Source organism: Perca flavescens, chromosome 7, assembly GCF_004354835.1.
Source record: "Perca flavescens isolate YP-PL-M2 chromosome 7, PFLA_1.0, whole genome shotgun sequence".
Taxonomy (NCBI): Eukaryota; Metazoa; Chordata; class Actinopteri; order Perciformes; family Percidae; genus Perca; species Perca flavescens.
In genome coordinates, this window is record NC_041337.1 from 28,116,355 (window position 1) to 28,139,341 (window position 22,987).

At 44.7% G+C, this 22,987-nt stretch overlaps 1 protein-coding gene across 2 annotated transcripts in view; it reads left to right on the forward strand.

Annotated features, from left to right (window-relative positions):
• The window catches only part of agrn (agrin), a 269,255-nt gene that overhangs the window by 208,716 nt on the left and 37,552 nt on the right, over positions 1-22,987 (forward strand). For both annotated transcript variants that reach the window (XM_028582096.1, XM_028582097.1), the window contains 9 exons: positions 5,475-5,617; positions 7,189-7,294; positions 9,699-9,818; positions 10,426-10,590; positions 12,101-12,244; positions 13,810-13,934; positions 14,080-14,185; positions 19,096-19,530; positions 21,560-21,685. In XM_028582096.1, the coding sequence (XP_028437897.1) occupies positions 5,475-5,617; positions 7,189-7,294; positions 9,699-9,818; positions 10,426-10,590; positions 12,101-12,244; positions 13,810-13,934; positions 14,080-14,185; positions 19,096-19,530; positions 21,560-21,685 (1,470 nt within the window). The remainder of the gene's footprint in view (positions 1-5,474; positions 5,618-7,188; positions 7,295-9,698; positions 9,819-10,425; positions 10,591-12,100; positions 12,245-13,809; positions 13,935-14,079; positions 14,186-19,095; positions 19,531-21,559; positions 21,686-22,987) is intronic.

Here is a 22,987-nt window from a genome sequence, read left to right on the forward strand (position 1 = left end):
ATTTGTAATCAACCCTATTTGATTATATCTGATCATATCTTAGTAAGAAGCCTCCCTGTTTTCTTGTCTGCTATTTCTCTTACTTGATGCAGGTGCAGTTCGTTGTTTATGATCTAGGATCTTCCCCCCATTGTACTTGTTGTCTCAATAGATTCAAATTATTGTCGGTCCTACTTGCATTCAGTGTTAAGCTACTGTCTAACAGATGTTAGAAGCCTTAAAGGCATACAACGTTTTGTCTAGTAGGGTTTAAACGTGAAATATCTGCAGGAAGTGTTAAGTTTCACTGACAGTAGCTTAACACCGAACAAAAGAATAGAAAAGTACAAGTGATTGAAGTATATCAGTGAATGAGAACGGTGGTAGGGTTATCACATGAACATTTTCCTGAATCTACCTTTTTTTTCTTTTTTTTGAACTTTTATTTATCCACGTAAGTCGATTGACAACAAATTCTCATTTGCAACGACGACCTGTCACATTCGCACATTTACACATTCATACCTGGAAGCTGCCCAGTACAAACACAGTCTGATCTGCTGGCCATTGAGCAGCTCCACTGGAGCGGTTGGGGGTAAGGGCCTTGCTCAAGGGCACCTCAGTGGTGGTAATGAGGGAGGGACAAGCGCCGCTCTTTCACTTTCCCCACCCAGATTTTTATCCTACAGATCTGGGGTCTGAACCGGAAACCTCTCTTCTTTAACTTTTAAGCCACCACTGTCTCTAGAATGTGAGCCATAAGCCATCAAAGCATAGGTCATTTCACTCTGCTTTTATTAGGGGTTTGTGTGGGCTTTTATTTGAGAATTTACAGTACACATTTTACCGAGCCCTTCCATCCAATTATGCTTTTAAGTGTGTGACCGATGGCTCTTAATGTGAGTATCCCGGATTTCTACGCCTGTAGCTCTGTTGTTCCACCACATTCTGAATAAATGAGATCTAATTCGCCGTGCAAATCATGTCTTGATCAGCGCTGACAGACCAAGGCAGGATATCAAAAGTCCCTCGCTCGGCCCCGTCTTGGGGACAACTCTGGAGGGAGCAACATGCCAACCTCTGGTTGTCATGCAGATGGCTGCGATGCCGTTCCCCCGTGGCGGATGGGTCGTCACAGTGAAAATAGTCCTCCTCTGACAAGGTGTGAAGGGGAACAGATTACACCTGCCAGCAGGAGGGATGGCTGGGGTGAAGAAAAAGAGGGGATGGATGGAGGACAGAGCAAATAAAGATGAGAGGAATCCTCTTCTGTTTTGATTGCTAGCCAGAGGTGTTTCTTTCTTTTCTTTTCTTTTCATTGTCTACCGAATTGGCCCTGGGCCTGTGAGGCGAATTGTCCCGCCAAAGCGTCTTGTGGTCGATTTAACATCATTTCATTGACTGAGACGGCTGACCTTTTTTGTATGTGGAGCATGAAGAAATGTGAAACTGTGTGCCCGCGATGCAGACTCACTATCACCACACACACACACACACACACACACACACACACACACACACACACACACACACACACATCTACACACACTGTCCTATTTCTGTTGTCTTCAGGCAGAAATGCTCTCTTCTACTTCCCCAAGGGCATTGCTTTGCTTGTGGTGCCTGATGGCGTATTTTTTTTTCTGATTTTATTCTCTCTCCGTTCCTTTTTTTCATCATTTGCTCATTTCGATTCAAAGAAAACCATCCGGCTTATACAATAGAAATGTTCTTCTTTTTTTCGCTCCCCGTCGCTCCCTGCCATCCCACCCACTCGTGTCTCTCTCTCCGTTTTGCACTCTTCTCCATCAAAATTGTGCCTCTCGACAAAAGGGGCACCGATGCTTTCACAGATAGGGGTGGAAATGGGATTGTCTGCAATCGATAAACTTCACCCCAGGGGTGAATTCTCCAGCCTCTGTCCCCGCTCTTTTCAGCCCCCTCAAATCTGACCCAACCCCTCCACGTGTGATTGTAAAACCAAGTTGTTGTTTTTCCCCTTGAAATATCTGTTTGGGAGCACCTTGGTAGCTGAGTGGTTACAGTGCATGTCATTTAACGGCAAAGTCTGTGGTAGTGTTTGGCCTTGTGACCTTTGTTGCATGCCATACCTATCTCTCGCTCCCCCATTTCTACACTGTCCTCTGTCAAATAAAGGGGAATAAATGCCAAAAAATATACTGTGTATATATATATATATATATATATATATATATGTGTGTGGCTGTGAGATGCTTCTCTTTAGCTACATATCGTAAAGAGGATTTGTTGTTGATATATTTATCCCCACCTAGATGTATGGGTGGTACGTTTTGGCAAAACAACAATAAGAATAGTAAATTGTATATATTGCATATTACAGCAGTCTGTCACAATATATAAAACCAAAGACGACTGTATTTTCTGGCTCTATTGTAGACAGCAGCAAAGCTCTACATCACAGGTATGCACAACCCCCCACTTCATACTTCATATCTAAGATAAGCCTGGAGAGGAAGGGAACATATGATTTATTTTCTTACGTAGACCTGACTTAAAAACCATCCTCATTAGTCTTGCTGGGGGGAGGGGGCCACAGAGCATAAAAATGGAAGTTGTTTTCTTCCGCCTTTTGTTTAACAGTAATGAAAAATGACAGTGTTCCCACTGTTGGCCATACAGGGAAATTTATCACCTGTTTAATTTCACACTCGGGTAGGCCTGGCCTCAGCTTCTTTTCTCGACACTGACAAAGTGGCAACTGAGAGCAGTGCATCACCTACGGGGGCCCAGACCCTTTCTAATTGAATAGACGTTTAATAAACAAGATTATGAGTGCAGAATCACACAGTGATGCACCGTCCACGCCCCGCTCCTTACAACGCATATATCGGATCAATAAAGCTCCAAAAGACATGAAAGGGCATGGAAAAAAAAGCAAAGTGGGTGGCTTGGTGGTAAAAGAGCTCATCGAGTGAGATCAGCGGATTTTTCCTTCATGGTCTATCCATCACCGGGCTCGTAACCTTCTGTTGACGCAACAAAACTTCTTCACTCCTTCTGCCATCTTCAAACACCCCATCCCTCCTCCCCCGCGGGGAGTGACGCTCCATCCCTCTCTATTTCGCGGAAACTTTATTTGGACTAACACGCTGTCACATCCGTCAAGAGCAGGCCGTACGACAGACTGATGGATGGAGGGAAAACAAAGGAACATCCTTCCACAGCCTTTGGCAACGGCCATTGTCATCTTCGATCTTTGCCGTGACACACACCACAGTGAGGAAGGATTTGTCTCAGATGATAGATGTCCAAGTTGTCATTTGCACAGGTCATGTTATAAGAGGTAACACAATGATATCCAGGAGCCACTGATGTAGACACAACTAATCTGGTTGACCTAACGTCTTCAGGCTGCATCTCAGTACACATTTTCTCCTCTCTATCCTCTATTATTGACCCTTATCCTCTTCTTCTTTTTCTTCCTCTTTTTCCTTTTAACAAACACTTATAGATGGCTTTGACGACGGCATCTCCTCCATCACTTCTTCATTTATTTTTCGCTGTTTAATCCTTGTAATGTTTTTTCCTCACTGTCTTCCTTGGACATTATTCTCATGCTATTCATTTTCTTTATTCTCACCGCCGCTGAATTCTGTCTTCTTAATAGACCTCTCTTGACTAAATAGACTCTGGTTTCTGACATGATTGAGTAAAAAGGAGCGGATGGGCAGTGCAGAGAGAATAGCTGATGCAGCCATCTTAGCTGGGGATGTATTAATTGAAAGGTTCATAGGCAGCACGGGTGGCAGGCGCATCAAAGAGCAAGAGCTAATTAGGACCCCCCCTTTCGCCCTTCACTTTTATTTATTCCATTCTAATGTCTTACCTCTTTTATTTATTTATCTCGTCTCTGTCAGGGGGGCCTGAGCAGAATATGAATTGGTTACTCCTGCATTTCCCTTTTTGTTGGATCCAGCTGAGCTGGCGTGCAGTACACACATACGGGTTGCTGCTAGTTCTTTTGATTCCCTTTTCGGATCTGTTCTGGAGTCAACTGGCTTGTTTTCAGATGACATCTGAAGTACCTTCAGATACCTGCGATAATGTCACTGGCAATCGAAAGGCATTAGCCCCGTCACGAAATGTTGTGTTCAACTGGGACTGTGGGTTCCCAATCGATAAGTAACTACAGCAGCAAATTCGAGCAAAGGCATTAGGGTCGTAGGTTCTGCTGCTTTAAAATGGAGACAGAGCGAGTCCTTAACAAGTCCTGATATTTGTGGGGGACCTGGCCTCTACACAAAGCTCCAGCTCCACTGCTAATGAAGTGAAGGCCCCTCCACTGTATCGACCACTTAAAGCTGTCACAGTCCATTGCTTATGACGCATATCATAGAACAGCCCAAGGCTTCAAGGCACTGTGACCTGTCTGTTTTTTAGAGATGGGTTATGCTCTTATCACTATGACATTGATTTCACCATTAGGGAGCTTTGAATGAGTTGGACTAAATTTTTTGAGTCTCTTCCGTTTTTATTTATTTATTTTTTTTTTGAATAACAAGGTGTTTCAAATGAACTTTCTGCCAGCCCACAGGGTGCCTCTCACTCTCTCTACCATTCTCTATCTTTCGCGCTGATGCTTTCATTCCCTGCTTTTACACACATTCACCCTCTCCCTCAGGAGTTCCACTGTAGGTGAAATATGCAACTTCAAAAGCAGGATCCTCCCCCTTTCTTTCTTTGCCTGCACTCTGCAACAGCCCCCAAATTTGTTTTTCACACATAAAGGTTTTCCCCCTTCATGGATTGCTTACCTTGTGTAAAAGTGTCTTACCTTGCGTTAAAGTTTCTTACTTTGTGCTAAGGTTTTGTGAAACAACACAAATCCTGGATAGAGATTTTGGGACTTCGTTTGGCCTCGCTACCTCTTTTACCCGGAACAAACTCACTTCGATCCAGAGAAGTTCACTTTTAAAACAAATAAAAGGCCTTCCAGGGTCACAGTTATAAAGTTGCTGGGACATTTTTCTTAAAAGTTTCAGGCGATAATTACATTTTACAGAACACTTTGCAATTAGTTGTATTCTCATATCAGGAAGCAGGCACCCATAAAGCAGGCCTTGCCACCAATTCTCTCTGCACAATTGGAGGCCAGAGTTAATAATTCCCTCCCCTTTTTGTCTCTGATTTAATTGAAATGAAAAGGATGCCTCACTGGTGGTGCAGAGATGTTGTGTCTAATTTATTTAGTCAATCTCTTCTCTCACTACAGTTGGTCATTATCTTGTACAACCAGCAGCGCCTTTGGTTCCCTCTCGCCATCACCAGCGCGAGGGAAATGTAAATTATCCTCACTTTGTAATGTTCCTAAAGTGTAAATGTAGCTTTAACGTAAAGAGAAATGTAAGTAGGACACTGTTTTTTACCTGATGAACTGATGAAGTGGCATCCCCCTTGCGTGTTTGTATGTTTTATTAATGATACTGTGTGTTTACGGTGTGTTTATTATGCAGACTGTGGCTCAGGAGGCTCAGGCTCAGGCGTGGAGAGCTGTGAACAGGACCGCTGTCGCACGTTTGGAGGCTCGTGGGACGAGGATGCAGAGGACGACCGTTGTGTCTGTGACTTCAGCTGCCAAAGTGTGCCTCACAACCCGGTACTGCTGCCACTCACGTGGTTTAACCCTTAAAACACATTTAATGCAATTCTTGTCAGAAACCTCAAGTCAAAAACTCAAGTCAAATTGAAACACCAGACACATGAGAGCTGCATCTCCACACTTCATCAGGGATAAATGCACATCATTTATGTTCAAAAGCATTCCTTATAAGTTAAAGCCATAGTGCGTAGTTTCTGTCTCCCCCATGAGGAATTCTAAGTAATGACAACAAAACTGTCGGCGCATCTACATGATACAAGCCTTCCGTGATCGCACACCACCCCCACCCGTCCTCCACGCAGTTGCTAGTAGCCAAGGAAAGAGTTTTGTGGAGCTGATAGTCTAAATTAGCTTTGTATCAACTCATTTGGCTTGAATGTAACGGACTTTCGTTAATATCAAAAAGTTACGCACTAAAGCTTTAAGATCTTGGCCTCCTTATCATCAAATTTTGACATTTTCTTTAGTATCAAAAGCAATCCTGGTGATAGTAGTCGGTACATTTCTGGTTACAATAGAACTGTTTTTCTTCAAATTTGCCAAATTGTACAAAAAATAGTAATAAATCAGGGTTCGGAGTTCACCGACTCCATCACAAGATTATACTTCCCACTTAAATCACTTAAAGCATTATGGGGACCCTGGTGGCAAAAGCTCATCTCAAAGTGAAGTAAGAAAAACGTGACAAAAAAACTAGCTTTGGTTCGACATAGTTCTCTGGGTCTTTAAAACACTGACACTGTCATGTGTTGTGTTAAAAACCAGTGGACATACAATAATAAAAAAAAAAACACTTTTTGATATTAATAAACGTCCGTTACATTCAAGCCATTGCCAAATGAGTGGATACAAAGCTAATTAAGACTATCAGCTCCACACAACTCTCTTGGTATTTCTCAGCATGGCTATGTTCAGAACATGGTGTTGCCCGGTGACTTTCCCGCGTGGAAACTCAAGTGAAGATAATTACTTCTTCTGAAGAGTCCATCATGTTTTTTTAATCCTCTTGTCCTCCTTAGCTGCTAGCAACTGCATCAAGGAGGGGTGGGGGCGCGTGCGCTATCACGTAAGGCTTGTATCGTGGATGCCCCAACAGAGCTGTTGTCATTACTTAGAATTCCTCATGGGGACGACAGAAACTATGCACTATAGCTTTAAAATTGAATAAAATGTTTTTTGTTTAGTTTTTTATGGTCCTAAAACATGTCATGTCAACTGGTAGGAGCTCTGAGTGGGGTAACTTGTTCTGAAATAACAATGTAGGCCATTTGACAAAAAAATAAAAAAAAATAACTAAGGGACCACTTACTCGTTTTTCCCAGAGCTCTCAGCCACATCTCATGGTCTTCATCAGTGTCAGTTTGCTCCATTGTTATGTATATGGCTTAGTTGTCATCACATGACCTAAGTTTGGAAATTCGGTCACATGATAACAGGTGGTTGTCGTAATTATTTTGGTTCATAGCTGAAGTTCCATACTTGGGTCACGTGATGACAACTGTGTCAACAACACAGAAGACCGCGACCAGACTTTGTCTAATACTCAACTTTATGTTATTCTTTCGTAGGTTTGTGGCTCAGATGGAAAAAACTACAGCAACGAGTGCCAGCTGAAGAAGGCCAGATGTGAGAAACAAGAGCACTTGCTGATTCAGAATCAGGGACCCTGTGCAGGTCGGTACATTACACCACTCAGAGTTAATGGCATAACAGTGCGCAGAAGCACCCTCACCAAGACTCATGGTCATTGACATCCCATTTCTCTTCTCATTTCATCCATTCCTGGGGTAGTAATAGTCTGTAGTTGGAATATAATTCTGGTTTGTCTCTTTGCAGTGTGACCACTAAAGCCATAAGCAAATGCAGTGAAGAAGGTCAAGCTTAAATACGATGTGTATGTTTGTGTAATTTGCTCAGGGAAAGTTGACTCAACACTCGCTCTCGTTCATATCTGGAAACTGACCGGTCCTTTGTGGCTGGCTAGTGTGCAGAGATAAGATTATTTCTCACGGGTACACGAATGGATGGAGCTGATAGCAATAATGATTCACTTTTCCTGCCTAGACGTTCTAACAATTTAAACCATTAAACTTGTGCTCACAAGCTTCCTTCTTAACCCTCCAGATACCACTTTACCTCACTTACTTTAATATAAGAACCCTCTATTTGCATGGAAATGACTAGCATTTATCAGCCAGGATAGTTGTCAGATCAGTGGCTAAGTAGCAAAGGTTAGCCTTCTTCTCCATGGCTATGTTAAATGAAGAGCTTTTGCTTTGCTGTTAGCACAGGCCAGGGAGCAGAGCAAAAGGCACTTAAGGGATTTTGTGTGATCATTCCAGCCTGTTTGATTCCCCGTGGGTCTAACATAGAGGAGGATGGAGAGAGTTGAAAGAGGGAGCTGCCAGTGTTTTCATACATATCCCCGAAAGATTCTTCTCCTTCCTAAGCTGGCCTCCTTGGGCACTGACTGTCACGCTCTTCTACCATCCATGGATAATCAATCCTTTTTTGAAGAGCCCTCTATGGGTACGAGAGCTCTGGGCTCTCCTCTCCTATTGGCATGTGGAAAAACTTAGATCTTGGGGAATTTCACTGCCCTCCCCATTAGCTGTGTAAGGAGAAACTTCATTTGACCTCAACTCCAGAAACTTATCTAAACATGCCAGCTCTCACTAGCTGAGCATGAAAGCAACCTTGTTTTTTTTTTAGATATAAAACTTCACATCTTTGAATTCAGTGTCAACAGTGGCATCTGCTGCATGCTCATTTGTAGAGTTTACCTCTCATACAGTAGTGTTTCAAACCATCCTTTGTAGCTGCCTGCAAACTAAAATCTGGGTCAGGGAATTTAGTAAAATCCAAAGAAATTCTTATTGGTTTACTAGACAAGCAAACACATGCAGATGTGCCCTTACAGGAATATAAAAGGCCAGCTATAATCACTGCAGCGGACCTTGAAAATGTGAGGATAATATTGCACGTCACAGTGAGCTGCATTGTGCCGGACAATGGCCACTGAAGAAGAAAAACCCTTGAAGGGTGGAAGAACATATGCAATTAAAGGTTCTCCTTGCCCTAATAGGCTCAGTACAGATAGCTGAATGGAGCGCTGGAATGTGGCAAGTTAAATGAACTGTGTCCAAAGCCCATCGCTGGAGTGGGAAAGCACTGGAAAAAGAGCGAGCCGAGTTATCACCATTAGGCTGAGGCTCATATCCACACCAGTAACAGTGTGATTTATGGCTCCTGTGTGTCTCCAGCCTCCAAACTCTAAATGAGCAACACAAGAAAAAGAGATTGGGAGGGGAATATAGAGAGACAGGGAGAAAAAGAAAAAGAAAAAGAAAAAGGGAGGGGACAATTTCTGCTTTCTATCTCTACAACTTTACTTTTCACTCCAAAGCCTGGAGTGAATTTAAACAATGCTATTTCTGACATGGCCATTAAACAAACCTCCTTTTCCTCCCACTGTATGTTTTGTTGCTCTAATCCAGTGCCAGGTTTCGGGAACACATTTGTTTTTATTTTGTTGAATATAGTTCTTTGTTTAGAGCTGTCACACTAGTTCGAAGGCTGGTGCATCCTTAGACAAAGGCGCTCTCCGCACACTGTGCACTGGAAGAAACCGCTTTGCTCATCCCTTCACATTATGCAGCAGGCTTTTTTTTCTGTTTGGAAGGTTGTAGGGCGGCTGTGCAATTCCGTAATATTAGACAAGAACAAATGAAGAGAACATGCCTCCTAGTAGGTGGTAAATGTCAGCTGCCGCGCATTCACCAGCAATGCCATTGTTTGTTTTCTCTGGAGGTAATAGCATCATTTCCTCCCTGATTTTGAGCCATTGTGGAGAAAGTAGCAAATAGAATTGTTATCTTGAAGGCGGCTGCCAGCCTCTCCACCTCTGCCCCTCGAGCCAATCCCATTGTTGGCAAAAAGTTACATGTTGTTCGGAGATTGTGTTGTCTTATTTCCCCCCCCCCCAACAAACCCCTCCTCACCATAATCACTCAAATGTTGGTGTTCTACTTTCTCTCCTTGTGCCATCTCCCCTTCCTTTTTGTTCCTACCTCATCAGCGATTTCAGCCACATCTCTGCCTGAGCTGACGCCACCCCAGCACTGCAGCCTGTCTGTGTACGGCTGCTGCCACGACAACGTGACGGCCGCCTTGGGAGTCGGACTGGCAGGATGTCCCAGTAAGTCCTCCTCTACGTCCCTGTTGACCCTTAAACTTCAATGTGCCCTGCGTTTGTTGTGTGCCCACAAAAAAAAAAAAAAAAAAAAAAGCTTTAGATACTATCAGGCTATTTCAGCATGTGGGACTTATTGTCCTTGACTGCAATTACGTTACCAAAGTTGCAGAACTGAAAATGTTTCATCTTAATCCAAAGAATAATTATGATAATGTTGCACCATATCAACAGAAAAATCTCTCCATCTGATGATCTTGACGAATGATAGCACACACAGATGGGGGAGAAAATGCTGCAGCAAGCCGTTAGCTAGGGGATACAGTATGGATGGAGAAAATGCAGACTTAGAAATAAGGATATACAGAGATTTAGTAAAGAGGAAACTCACCTAAGCACGCTTTATCCACCTTTCTATTAGTGGAATAGATCTTACTCAACATTTGAGCCAAGCATAAATCTTGCAGAATATCCATCAAAGTAAGCAGTATTCAGCTGTTGTAAGTTATGCGATGATCTTTCAAAGTTACAAAAGTATAAACCAGCGATATGTATTGCAGAGGAATTGCAGTAGAAGTTAAAAGTGACACCCATGTTGTTCTGTTCTCCTCAGGTACCTGTCAGTGTAATGTCTACGGCTCCTACAAGGGGACGTGTGATCCAGCCTCCGGCCAGTGCTCCTGTAAGCCGGGAGTCGGGGGACAGAAGTGTGACCGCTGCGAGCCGGGTTTCTGGAACTTCCGTGGCATTGTGACAGAGAACATGAGTGGCTGCACGCGTAAGAAATCGCTTCTTTGTATCTGCACTGAGTGAGCACACGTACTGTACCATTACACGTGGCTTCAACAGTGAGAGCAGTAATGTGTTGCAGTGCTTGACACTGTGTATATGCTTTTTGTTACTTCCCAAAAAATGCTTATGGCATCCTTACACCTTATTTCCATAAAGGTTCAGTTCACACAAATAAAAATAAAAAAATACAAAAAAAATGTTTTCCCATTCACCTCAAGTGGTATCTAGCCATGCAGAGGACTGTGGTTTAATTTGGTAAGGAGATATCGGTCGCTGACATTTCTGCTGTTAGTCAATTATTATTATTTGCATAGCCCAAAATCACAAATCACACTTCAGAGGGCTTTTATAATCCACACAAAAAAAACTTGAAAGGGGGAAAAGAGACGGACCTCAGGTAGAACAACAGAGGAAAGATCCCTCTTCCTTGGACAAACTTACATGTAATGGATGTTCATACAGAAGAGTTTCAGGCAGAATGTAACAGTGTTAAGATTGAAGAATGTGGTTCTATTGGACGTGACTGGAATTCATTTTGTTTAATTGAGTTGGTCATCAAATCATTGAAAAATAACATTTGAAAAATTCAACAGGACTGTGTCTGTCGTGAAACAATGTCCTAGTTACTCTCTAGATAATCAGTAGATCTCTGGGTATTCAGAGTAACAGGGAAACTGGTTCTGGGGAAGATGTTAAAGTTTTTAAACCTCATTGTTTAACAAAAATTTCACTCATAGTATTTAGATTGTGCCAAAAACCCTTTGAGGCAGATATCTCAAAACCTGGACAAATAAAACCTCATCTCAGCGTAGACCTTAAAAAGTAAATAATCTACTAGATGAACTATCTACGTTTTAATATACAGCTACACTATTTGATGGCAGGTTTTGTAGAAGAAATCCTCCCGTGTCCTTTGGTCCTGTCAAAGCTGTATTGAATGAACAGTTTTCATTTGTATTCAAGTGAAGAACAGGGGTCGGGACCCCTTGTTGGGGTTGGTGTAATGCAATATGGTGACCAGCTCGTGTCCTGCCGCTGAGGTATCATAGAACATACGCTCCTAGCGCCACAGAGCATTTTCAGTCAACAGCAGGAAGCCTGCAGGCGCCTCACCCGTGGCCTGACCTTAACAAGGTTTACCCACAGCAAGCAGACAGCACACTGCACACCAATACCACATTTAGCAGGAGAGGAGAGAAAAAAAACACACATCGTTGATTCTAGGAACATGATGGGATTGGTGTCCTTCCCTGGGGTTGTTTTCTTGAGTTTCTGTTACTCCTCCTCAACCCTCCATGGCCCCTAAGGCTGGGTGAACTATTGCTAACCCTTGACTCAATGACCAAGATGTATCTCAAGCAAAGTTCAGAGGCACATTGTACACTTTATAAACCAAGCTATTCGTATCCCTCTTCCTCTCGTTGTCCCTAATTGACACTTGTTTTCTCATCAGTCTTTCTTTTCCTTTTTTTGTCCCCTCTACATCTCCATGGCAGCGTGTAACTGCGACGCCAGAGGCTCGGTCCGGGACGACTGCGAGCAGATGTCGGGCCTGTGTTCCTGCAAGACGGGAGTGAAGGGCATGAAGTGCAACGTGTGTCCAGATGGAAGCAAGATGGGCATGAACGGCTGCGACAAAGGTAATAAGAGAGAGTAGCGAGGCAACCGGTGGAGCGTTTAACGAACCGCACAAACACTTTTCTCGAATCGTTCAAAAAGTGTTTGTCTGTCACTCGTCTGATCCGTGGATCAGCCCCCGTAGCAGCCACTTCTTTCTCTGTCTGCTTTTCACATCCATCTGGTTCACTGGCACACGGAGGGAGTGGCTGCACGGTGATAATCGATAGTGATTTGGAGAATACTTGAGTGTGGCACATCGCCCAGTGATATTTTCTTTTCTACTCCATTTTGGACGATTCACAATACTTGTATGTGTAGGTTTATACTTCTGCGTAAGGACTGTTAATTACTTCCATTAATAATAAAAACAGCACCAGGGATTGCACTAAGCTAAAAAGACGGTTGAAGGAAAGGTTAGGTCCTGCTGCGAGGGCCTGCAGCTTCTTGATTAAGATGCACCATCAGATATCGACTGCAAGTCAAACGCTTAATGAAGCCAGCAGTCCCGGCACAGTGGTGGGGAGCTCTGCCCCCCACACACTGCTAGATAAAAAGAGATGGTACTGAGAAGTGGTAGCACATGAAAGCAGGAGCCAAGGGATGGGGGGGGGTTACTCTTAAGCCTCTGTGATGTTGCAACAATGCAAAGACCCCACACTCCCAGCCTGGCAGGTGGATGGTGGGCTCCCCGGCTGCAACTCTTGCTGCGGCAACTTCAAGGCTTCAAACGCTCCTTTGGAGAGCTCTGGGAGGGATCTGTAGGGAAAAATAGAGCCAAAATATCCTGAGTGCACACCTTTACACAACTCTCAGTAAGGCAGCTTAAGCAAAATGCTGTGATCTATGAAAGCATGAATAATTCACACAGTGTGACTCACAGGTTACTAGACAATTTTGTGATTATATTACAGCTGCACTTCTGTGGTTTTGAATAGACTTAAAACAGGTCAGTCACTTAGAGGAGACAAACTTACAGAGTAATGAAACATTGTCTCGCAGCCTGTACCTAACTCCTACGCACATTTTAAAATTGACCAGAGTAGGGTGAGAAGGGCCAGGGGTTTTGGCTCTATGCAAGGCCAGCTCTGTGGCACCCGAGTCACTAACACTAGTGCTGACACTGTCCTGTAGAAAGATCTTGTGTTGGCAAGATGAAGAAAAAGACATTGGACACTTTGTCATTGGAGGCATACAATGAAATGACTGCTGATTTTGAAATATAACCACCGTTATCCATTCTAACACAATGACAACATACAGAAAAAGTGGGGTTAACTATGAAGCAACAACAGCTGTACTATTACTATACTATTAATATACAGTGTATAATATGAATTAATTCAGATTTTGAGAAGCCAATTTCATGGCCGTTTAACAGGCCGAATTTCTGCTTACTTATTAAACGTAAGCAAAAGTTATGCAATTGTGAAAGTTTAGCATTCAATTCAATGCATGCAAATGTATCTTGTTGTATCTAATTTAGCTCCACAATTGCTTTTCACACAATTGCCACTAGCAGCTATAAACTGTACTGATTATGGGACAATACGGAAGGTGTCACAACACAAACCCATTTCTCCTGCAGGTCCTGAGGCCCCGACTTCATGTGAAGAGTTAGTGTGCAGCTTTGGAGCTACTTGCATTGAGGTGAACGACCAAGCCCACTGCGAGTGCCCTTCACCTGACTGCGATGAGAAAAACAAAACCAAGGTACGTCTTTTAAAACTGTCTGCACTTAAGAAATACATAGTTTAAACTCCAAAGTTTGCAACAGAAAGACATTGTTTCAGTGGCCTACAGGGAGTTAACATGTGTTCCCATCTCCCCTCTCTCCGTCTCTGTCACTGTGGAGCAGGTGTGTGGCTCAGATGGGGTGACCTATGCCGACCAGTGCCAGCTGAGGACCATAGCCTGTAGGCAGGACAAGGACATCACAGTGCAACACTTTGGACAGTGCACAGGTGAGCCCCGTCGTAGCCTCCATGCATCACGCGTCGCATGATTGGCCAACTGTTGTCAGGCCCCGATCAAAAGATAATGAGCTGTGCCATGGGCCCCGAATTATCTTCCTTCTGCTGTTTCTCCTCCGATTCATCTCTCTGTGTCAGAAAGTAAAGTCACAGCAATGTGTCTGCACATTTACCCTTGAATTTTGTATCTTCAAGACTTCAAGAAGGTACCTGCACATAATACTGTAACAGTGGTGGAAATTACACTTATTACATTTACAACAATTACACAAGTTCCAAATATTTTATTTCAAAAGACACATTTCTGATTCAATTCAATTTCAATTCAATTTATTTATAGTATCAAATCATAACAAAAGTTATCTCGAGACACTTTACAGATAGAGTAGGTCTAGACCACACTCTATAAATTTCAAAAGCCCAACAATTACAGTAATTCCCTCAAGAGCAAGCATTAGCAGTGGCTATTGCGACAGTGGCAAGAAAAAACTCCCTTTTAGGAAGAAACCTCGGCAGACCCAGACTCTTGGTAGGCGGTGTCTGACGGGGCCGGTTGGGGGCGTGATGAACAGTGGTGATAACAGTCACATTAGAAGTCACAGTGACTTCGAAGGTTATCGTGGAAGTTCATGTCATAGCAGGGCACATCGTGTCATACTGAGTAGTGCAGTCTCCTATACCGGATCCTGACTACTCTGTGCATAGGAACATCAAAGCAGGGCGTTGCGGGATGTAACGTGGCGCTGCAGAGCACGGGTGGATGCTGCGGATGCAGCAGGACGCAGCAGGATGCGGCCGGGAAATGCAGAGAATCGCAGAGCATAGCTCTGCAAAGAAGAAACATAAGGACTCCGGGGAGTAAACTCCCCAGAGCTAGATGATTCATGGATAATATCATAGTCACATATAAGTAGTTGTCTGCATTTAATTTATCTTCTCGGAATTCGCATTGTTTGTAATACTGCACTTTCTCAAGCTTCTTGATTAAGATTGTCTTATAGCAAATATTTAGTTCATTTCACTAAAGTAAGCGCTGCTTGTGAGCTGGCAGGTGAGAGCAGAATCATACACGACTCTGGAGACAAGTTAAAATAAGAACGAGAGAGATGTTTAAAGCGTTTTAAAACCAACGGATCTGTAGTTTGACTGGAGTCTGAGTCTTGCGATCCCACATGACAGCAATGACACTTCCTTTTTTGCTTTCTCGCCCCTCTGTTGGGATTTGGCTCTCTCCCCCCCCCCTCTGTTGGGAAATGCGTCAATCTCTGCGCAGCTTTACGCTGCCAGCAACACAACGCTGCTTCAGTATGACGGCGAATGTCGAGAACATGTGCGCTGAGTAAAAGGTACAACTCTTGCCCCTTGGTCCAGATGCTGATGGACATTGTTTGGATCGGTGTAATAGGTGCTGGGACACGCGCCAAGGCCACGGTTTTCATGTACAGTGAAGTTGTCGTACTGACTGCCAGCTTGCGTCACAACAGGGTTCTAGAGAGACCGCCAGCAAGCTCAGTAGGGAAGAGGAGTGCCAGCTGTGTGGTTCTGGCCATGAGCCACTGCCAGGTGTCTCGCATGTTTGGGTGGAAAAATGTTCATTCACGTCTTTGCTCAGTGGGCACAGATTTACCAGTCCTCTTCATCTCCCTTGAGCACTCTTTGTCAGACACAAACTAGGTCATATCCATAGGAGGCAAGGCTGTTGACATGGTCTGCGTTGAATTGCAGTTGCAGGTACGCAGATAAAGAATCCAAATATGCTCGGCAAGAGATCGACAAGGCTTTGATAAGTCCCCGAACATCTGGTACTTACAAATTCAGTGCCGTGGGTTAGCGGAGCCAAAATCCAGTCTGGTTTCACATTCCTCTGTTGCCTGGCAATAGAGATGTGGGTTGTGTGTAATCCCTCACCTAGCATTGCTGCACACAGAAGGCAAGAAGACGCCTCACAGCGGACTCTTTTCCCTGTTAAACCCTCAGGGGAGGAACAGACAGGCGAGCGCTCGGGCCCGCCGACAGCCACAGTGGATCTTTTAATTTCTTCCCCCGGATGCAGTCACACTGCGGGTAGCTGCTCCGCCGCTGTCGGCTTGGGGGTTAGATCTCGAGCTCATTTCACGTGTGGCTGGGTGCGAATTAGCATTTGCTCTGCCTCCACCCCTCACCACAGCGCAGCCCTGCCTGCCCTCCCTCCCGCTGTTTACATGCAGTGCTTCCAGACACCCGGCCTAAGCGCTGTGGCATGCTAATGCTCATCGAGCTGCCATGTGGCTTGACAGGAGAGCAATGCCAAGGGCCTATATACAGTAAATTAGTTAATATTGATCCCTTTTTTACACCATTAATCCGTCGCAACTTTTTATTACACCACAGAGCGTGACTACTGCTGCACAGTCGGACACTAATGGGCTGGCTAAAGGAAAATCCACAATCCTGCAGAAGAAGCTCTTTAAAATCGTTTCTGCTTGTGACAGAGAGCTTGCAGCGTACTGTGATGTTACCCAGAAAGTATCCAAGCTCAAAAGGGAGCGCAGCCACGGAGTATAGGGAGGAGTTTTTCTCGCTTCTTTTGCTGTGTCTCAGCAAAAGATTAAGCAATATCTGAGAAACCCAGCAACAAAATGCAAGAGCTACTGTACCATGCACCAGAGGGAGGGCGGGCATTTGGACCGATGAGCAAATTCAGGCACCGGGGGAAAATGGCCACCAAGTTGGCAATGGTCTGCCTCCCCCATATGGTGTTATCACCTGTAGTTTTGCGGCAAATTGGCAACGAATGCCAGCATATGGCATCGGTAGCCCTCCGCCTGCATGTTAAGGTCTGTTGCCTTCACCATCTCTCCTCCATGTCCTGCGATTTTTCTCTCATTACACAACCCCTCATTCTGTTTCTACTGTTTGCATTCCCATACTCTACCACTGCTAGCTGTGTTAACCTGTTTTTTTCTTTCTGATTTTAACCATTTTCTTTAGCCTTTTGTCCCTATCATTTTCTTCTTGGCTCTCTGGTTCCTTTGTCTTTCCCCTCCACTCTCCTGTGTCCAGATTTCTCTTCCAACTCCTCCTCACTGAGCCCAGCTGACAACACAAACAATCTTAATAACCACCTTTCAACAATAACTACACAGCTGAGACAAGCCAAGATGACAATGATTTATTTTTTTCCTTCTCCATCCTGTGACACAACTGTCCATTGCTCCACAGAGAGGAAAAAAAAGCCCACAAAACTGAAAATGGACTGTTAAACCTGATTAAGAGAAGCATCAGCTGAACAGACTGTGCTGCCAGTCCCTCTTTCCTCTTTCAGCTGTGTGTTCTTTTCTTTTCTTATCCCGTGTCACGGAGCTAGCTTCTCAAGATATGCACACGCACCCAAACACACATTTGGTACTTCCAAGGGAGCAAGCCGCCTGACGCTAAGCTTGGCACCTGACTGACAGGTGTAGCCAAGAGGAAAGGCAAGGCATGCCACCATTCGCGGTGATAGCATCACTGCTCGATGCACCCCACTCCAAATCTCTCTCTATACAAATATCTGTTGAGCTTTAAGCTGACACCCCTTTCGTCTCCCAGTCTTTTTTTGCCGTCTCAGTAGGTATCACATTTCACACCTCGGTGAATAATTGCCGATCAAATAGCCGATTATAGCAGTGTAATTAATTCCTACCCATAATGTTAGGCGAATCCTAATGAGGCGCAAATCTACTGTATAGGATTTAAAAAAATCTTCTGTTCATTTCACCCACACATCTATACTCGTGGGACGTAAAGAAGTAAAGGAAGAACGACAGTATTGTCACGCCTGCTTGCCTCGGCTAAATTTGAAGTGCGCACTTACGTAGCATCTCCCTGCCAACTCCCTTCTCCCCCTCAGGAGTTTTTGTCCTATTTATCGTTCCTTTATCGCAGACAGTTTGTCCTTTTGCACCAGCGCTTTCTGCATTGGTAATGATGGTCTCTGTGCAGAGAGCCTCTTGTCACTCCCTCATTTGGAGTGTTTTTTTGTGTGTGTGTGTGTGTGTGTGTGTGTGTGTGTGTGTGTGTGTTTGTGCATGTCTGTTGACAGCAGTGTGTTTGTGGTGGCATTGACGGATGCTCATGCTCTCTGCAAGCAGCAGTGTGCCGTCTTTGAAGCCAGAGTTAAAGCCGGCTTTTTTTGCCCCATTTCTATCAATCATTCATCACCGGAGGCACTGGCTGTTGGTGATTAAAGCTTTGCTACTGGAGGGCAGCATTTGAATATGGATGTACAATTCATAGGCATTGGCACAGCATGCATGCAACACACGAAAATGCATACTGTGCACACAAACACATGCCATATGTGTGCACACGCAAGCACAAACACACTACGCACTATGCATTGACACCAACTGGAGTAGTTTAACCCTGTCTGGGCAACATTACTCATCTGCAGGCATATAACTGTGGGTGTCATTTGTTGGCATATTCCATATTCACTCTGCATATGGATGCACTTTCATTACTTACAGTAAGGTTTGTCAGATAAAGATTCCTGACATCTCATCCATTGCAGGGTTTTTAATCAGAGGTCGCTTTTAAAAACGGGAGGCTGCGTGTGTGTGTGTGTGTGTGTGTGTGTGTGTGTGTGTGTTCTTTTTTAATGCAATTTCATAATGACATTGTTGAGCATTAGGGAGAAGGGTTAGAAGATTAAAAAGAACATAATAATCATCAGTAGATGCAGAGGTAAAAAGTTATTGTCAAGAGTAGGTTGTAATAATCATTAAGTGGCTTTGTTATGCTTTATTGGCTAATGATGTTTTTATTTCCTTTGGTGTGATTTCCGAGGTTGTAATGGAGTTAGGTGAAGCGTAATCAAACATTTTCATCTTTGCTCAGTCATTCATCCATTCCTTGCTTCCTCCCCTTCCCTCCACCAGAAACCATCTCTGAGCCGGCCGACCGGCCCACCCCAAACCCCTCAGCCACCACCCACAGCCCAACCGCTGCCGCCACCATCACCACCCCCGCCCCTTTCCACCCTGACATGGTGTGGGCCATCCCGCCTCCACAGACGGAAGAGACCGATACCACAGAGCGGCCCCCGACCACCACCCCTTTTTCCACCCTCATCCACAACCAAGCAAACCGCCGCCACCCCAACCACATCCAGCCTCCGCCGCCGAAGTCCACCGCTGCCACCACCACCTCCTCCTCCTCCTCCCATAGCAGCCCTGCTCCGTCCGCCGCTGCGTCCTCCTTCGACGGTTCGGGAAGCGGGGAGCCGAGTGGGGACGACCAGACCGAAGAAGAGGAGGAAGAGGAAGCGGGTAGCGGCATCCCAACAGAGGCCAGTGGGGCAGAGGAGCCTGTCGGTAAATCACTGCTCTTTCACTTCATAACCCATAATGCTTTGAGGGGTGTCTGGAAGGGGCTTTTTGTTTTTCAAGAAGGGGGGTTAACAGAGTCATAGTCTCTTCTTAGCTGACATCATAACACATTCCTACCATCATCTGTTTTATTGAAAATGTACATTAACATCAGCACAGGCTTCTCTATCTCTATGCAAATTGTTTTTGAGGAGGACAAATGCCAAAGCCAGGCAGGCAGGGAACAGACATTTTTGTAAACATATGCTGTTAGTGTCATTTCCACTTGCATAAGATGTATATCTCTATTTCAGACAGAAAGGAATGTATCTGCATGGTTCACCGTTGCTACATCACCCATGCTCTTTTCTCCCATTCCACCCGCGCGCGCTCTCAACAGCTAGCAAAACAAACCCAGGCTCTGTAAAATATACTCTCGGCAGGCCAGATGAAACTGCTGGCCCGCATCTGGGGATCTCTGGAGCCTGACTTGACATGCTGATGTGACTGGGAGTTTGAGGTGTGAGTGTGTGTGGAGGCTGCGTGCCTTGTCACATGACCAGTCTGAAATCTTTCTCGACATGCCCTCCTGACCGTAACAGCAGGCCGAGGTTTCTGGGCCTCGGCGTCGACAACAAGGGATGGCTGAGACTTTTCAATCAGGGATTCGTCTTTTTTATGTTGTTATTTTCCATCCATCTATCCACCTCGCCTGACAGCTTGCAGTAACAGACTACATACCATTGATGGTACAGCATGGCCCCAATGTGGTCTTCCTCAGCTCTTCCTCCTCATCCCCTCTCACTCCTCCTCCCCTCCTCTTAGATTTATTCTCCTGTCAGAGGCTGACCAGAGTGCTCGGTGGAGCGAGAGGCATGTAGTCCGTCTGCCAAGGAGACCTGGTGTCTTGTGGCTGTGTGTGTTTGTGTGTGAATGGATGTGTACCTAAGCATGCCTGGATGTTAACAGATTAGGAGATTGTACAGTGCAGATTTTGACATAGATTTTAAATGTATCCACACTCATGTGTTTCTTCATAATTGTGTGTGTGTGTGTGTGTGTGTGTGTGTGTGTGTGTGTGTGTGTGTGTGTGTGTGTGTGTGTGTGTGTGTTATCTCCCTCTTCTCATGTCACTGAGTTTGTCCAATTCCGAGTGCACATATCACTGTCTGAGTATATAAATGTAAGCAGGCCAGATGTGTGCCTTTGTACATTTTTTTGTACCTGTGCTCTGTTGAAATCTGCTCTTATCTGTGGCTGTGTGTGTGTGTGTGTGTGTGTGTGTTTGGCAACTCTCATGGCTCCCACTGGAGTCATGCATCGCCAACAGATGCCCTATAAACCCCAGCCTCCTCCCCCCTCCTCTCGCATCCTTTGACCGTGAGTCCTTGAGCAGGACGTCCCCTCGCCTCTGACGTCTTTACGACTTGTTTAGCCTTCTAATCTCTGTGCGGCCATAAACTGTGCCGCTTCGACAAAGACACCCCCCTCCACCAACACCATCACTACAGAGGACGGACCTTCCCTGCTGTTGCACACTCTCATCCTTCAGAGAGAGAAAGTCCAGCCACTTTTATGTCTTTTATGTTCCAAGATATACAGGCACCGTATCGCAAACACAACGGTATGTTTTTTTTCCAGGCACGCCTTGAATGTAACTGTTAGCCAATCAGCAGTGAGCAGTTATCACATCCCCTCATCATTTAAAGTGCTCTGTGTGTGACATGACTGGCAACAGTGCCCATTATGTGTTCTCTGCCTGACAAAATGAGTTCCAGGTGTAAAACCAATTCCCGTGAAAATGCCATATAATCACTCCTGACAGAGGCCTCTATTAGCGTACAATCACAGGTCAGCAGACTGAAAACGCTCAACCATCTGCAGAAGCAAGAGCAAGTTGTAATAATAAAATGTTTGGTCGGTTTTTACCTTAGAAACACTACCCACCCTCTCTCCTCTGGGTCTCTGGGATAATCTGGCTTGAATTTATGAATTTCCTGATGAATTATTATGAACCCCTGTGTATCATCCCCAGGTCCCACGCTGGCAAGCACCACTATACCCACAGCTGAGGACAGGTCATCCTGTGAAAACACGGATTTCGGCTGCTGCCCCGACGGCAAGACACCGTCCAGCACTCCAGAGGGCGCCAACTGCCCCTGTAAGTCAAAATGCCCCTTCTCTGCACTTTCTCTACTCTATGATTACCTGGATATCACCCTATTCTTCCTTATCTGGGTTTTTGTCTCCTGTCAGTCGGTACTATATAATGAGAGAGATGAAATCCTGATGTCACTTTATGTTACTGGGATTCACAATTCACCGCTGCAGCATTTGCAGTTAGCTAACGTTACAATTCAAACCCTTTCTGATTTTCACAAATTGTATGGAGCTGGAGCTGGGAGATGATTAGCCTAGCTTAGCATAAAGGCAGGAAGCAGGAGGAAACGGCTAGGTTGTCTCTCCAAATTATATAACACAAAAGCGCCTACACTTTGTTTGTAATTTTAGCTATGAGAATAGCTTACGAATGCTCGTCTCTTTCTCATCTAACGCCACTTTAAACTCCTGTCTTAATGTTGTTAATGCATTGAGAATCAACACAATATTTTTTCATATTTAATGTTTACTTTGGGAATAGTGATATTGTGCCATCTGCCTTAAATAAGCAGATGAACAGGTGCTATTTTTTTTTTCTGCAGCAGTGCTTTCATGAATCACCACCCTCATATGCAAATGATCATATTGGCAGGTGGCAGGGAAATAAAGTACACAGTAGAAATATATACAACAAAAATATACAAGTGGAAGTGCTACCTCAGTAATCCATGGTTATGAATTTGACGACACTTGACTCAACACTCTGACTCTGATATTAGTCGTACCGTGCCTGTTTACAAGTGAGGTTCATTTTCTCAACTTCTTCGCCATAATTTTGAATGAAGTTTGGTTTTCAGATCAGTCGACCATATATTTTAATGCCCATTTGCAGTGTCTCTATTGCTGCTTTTCCTGACTTCCTTCACCTTCTTTCTGTTTATTTTATTCTTTTATTTCCTCCCCCCCCCCCCCACACACACACACACACAAACATTCTTCTCTTCAGTCTCTATCGGTTGGTAACTCCCTCTTGAGCTATATCTCACCCTTTCTCTCCTTCAACTCAGTCAATCTCAATCCGGTTTTGCATCAGTTTATTTCCAGGGCTCGAGAGTGCGACCAATTTGGTCGCAAATGCAACCAAAATTTGTAAGGGTGCGACTAAGATTTTTCCTAGGTCGCACCGGTGCACCTAACGTCCTCGCATCCGCTGCCTCTCCACTAACGAAGCGATGTCGTTTATATCGATATGGTTTAATGTTGCGTTACATGACCCATTCCTTCTGGAAAGCCGTGCCTGTGTTTGGATCTCTCCTCCGCGCAGCCCCGCCCCCATTCACTCACACACCGGCCGGCTCGCGAT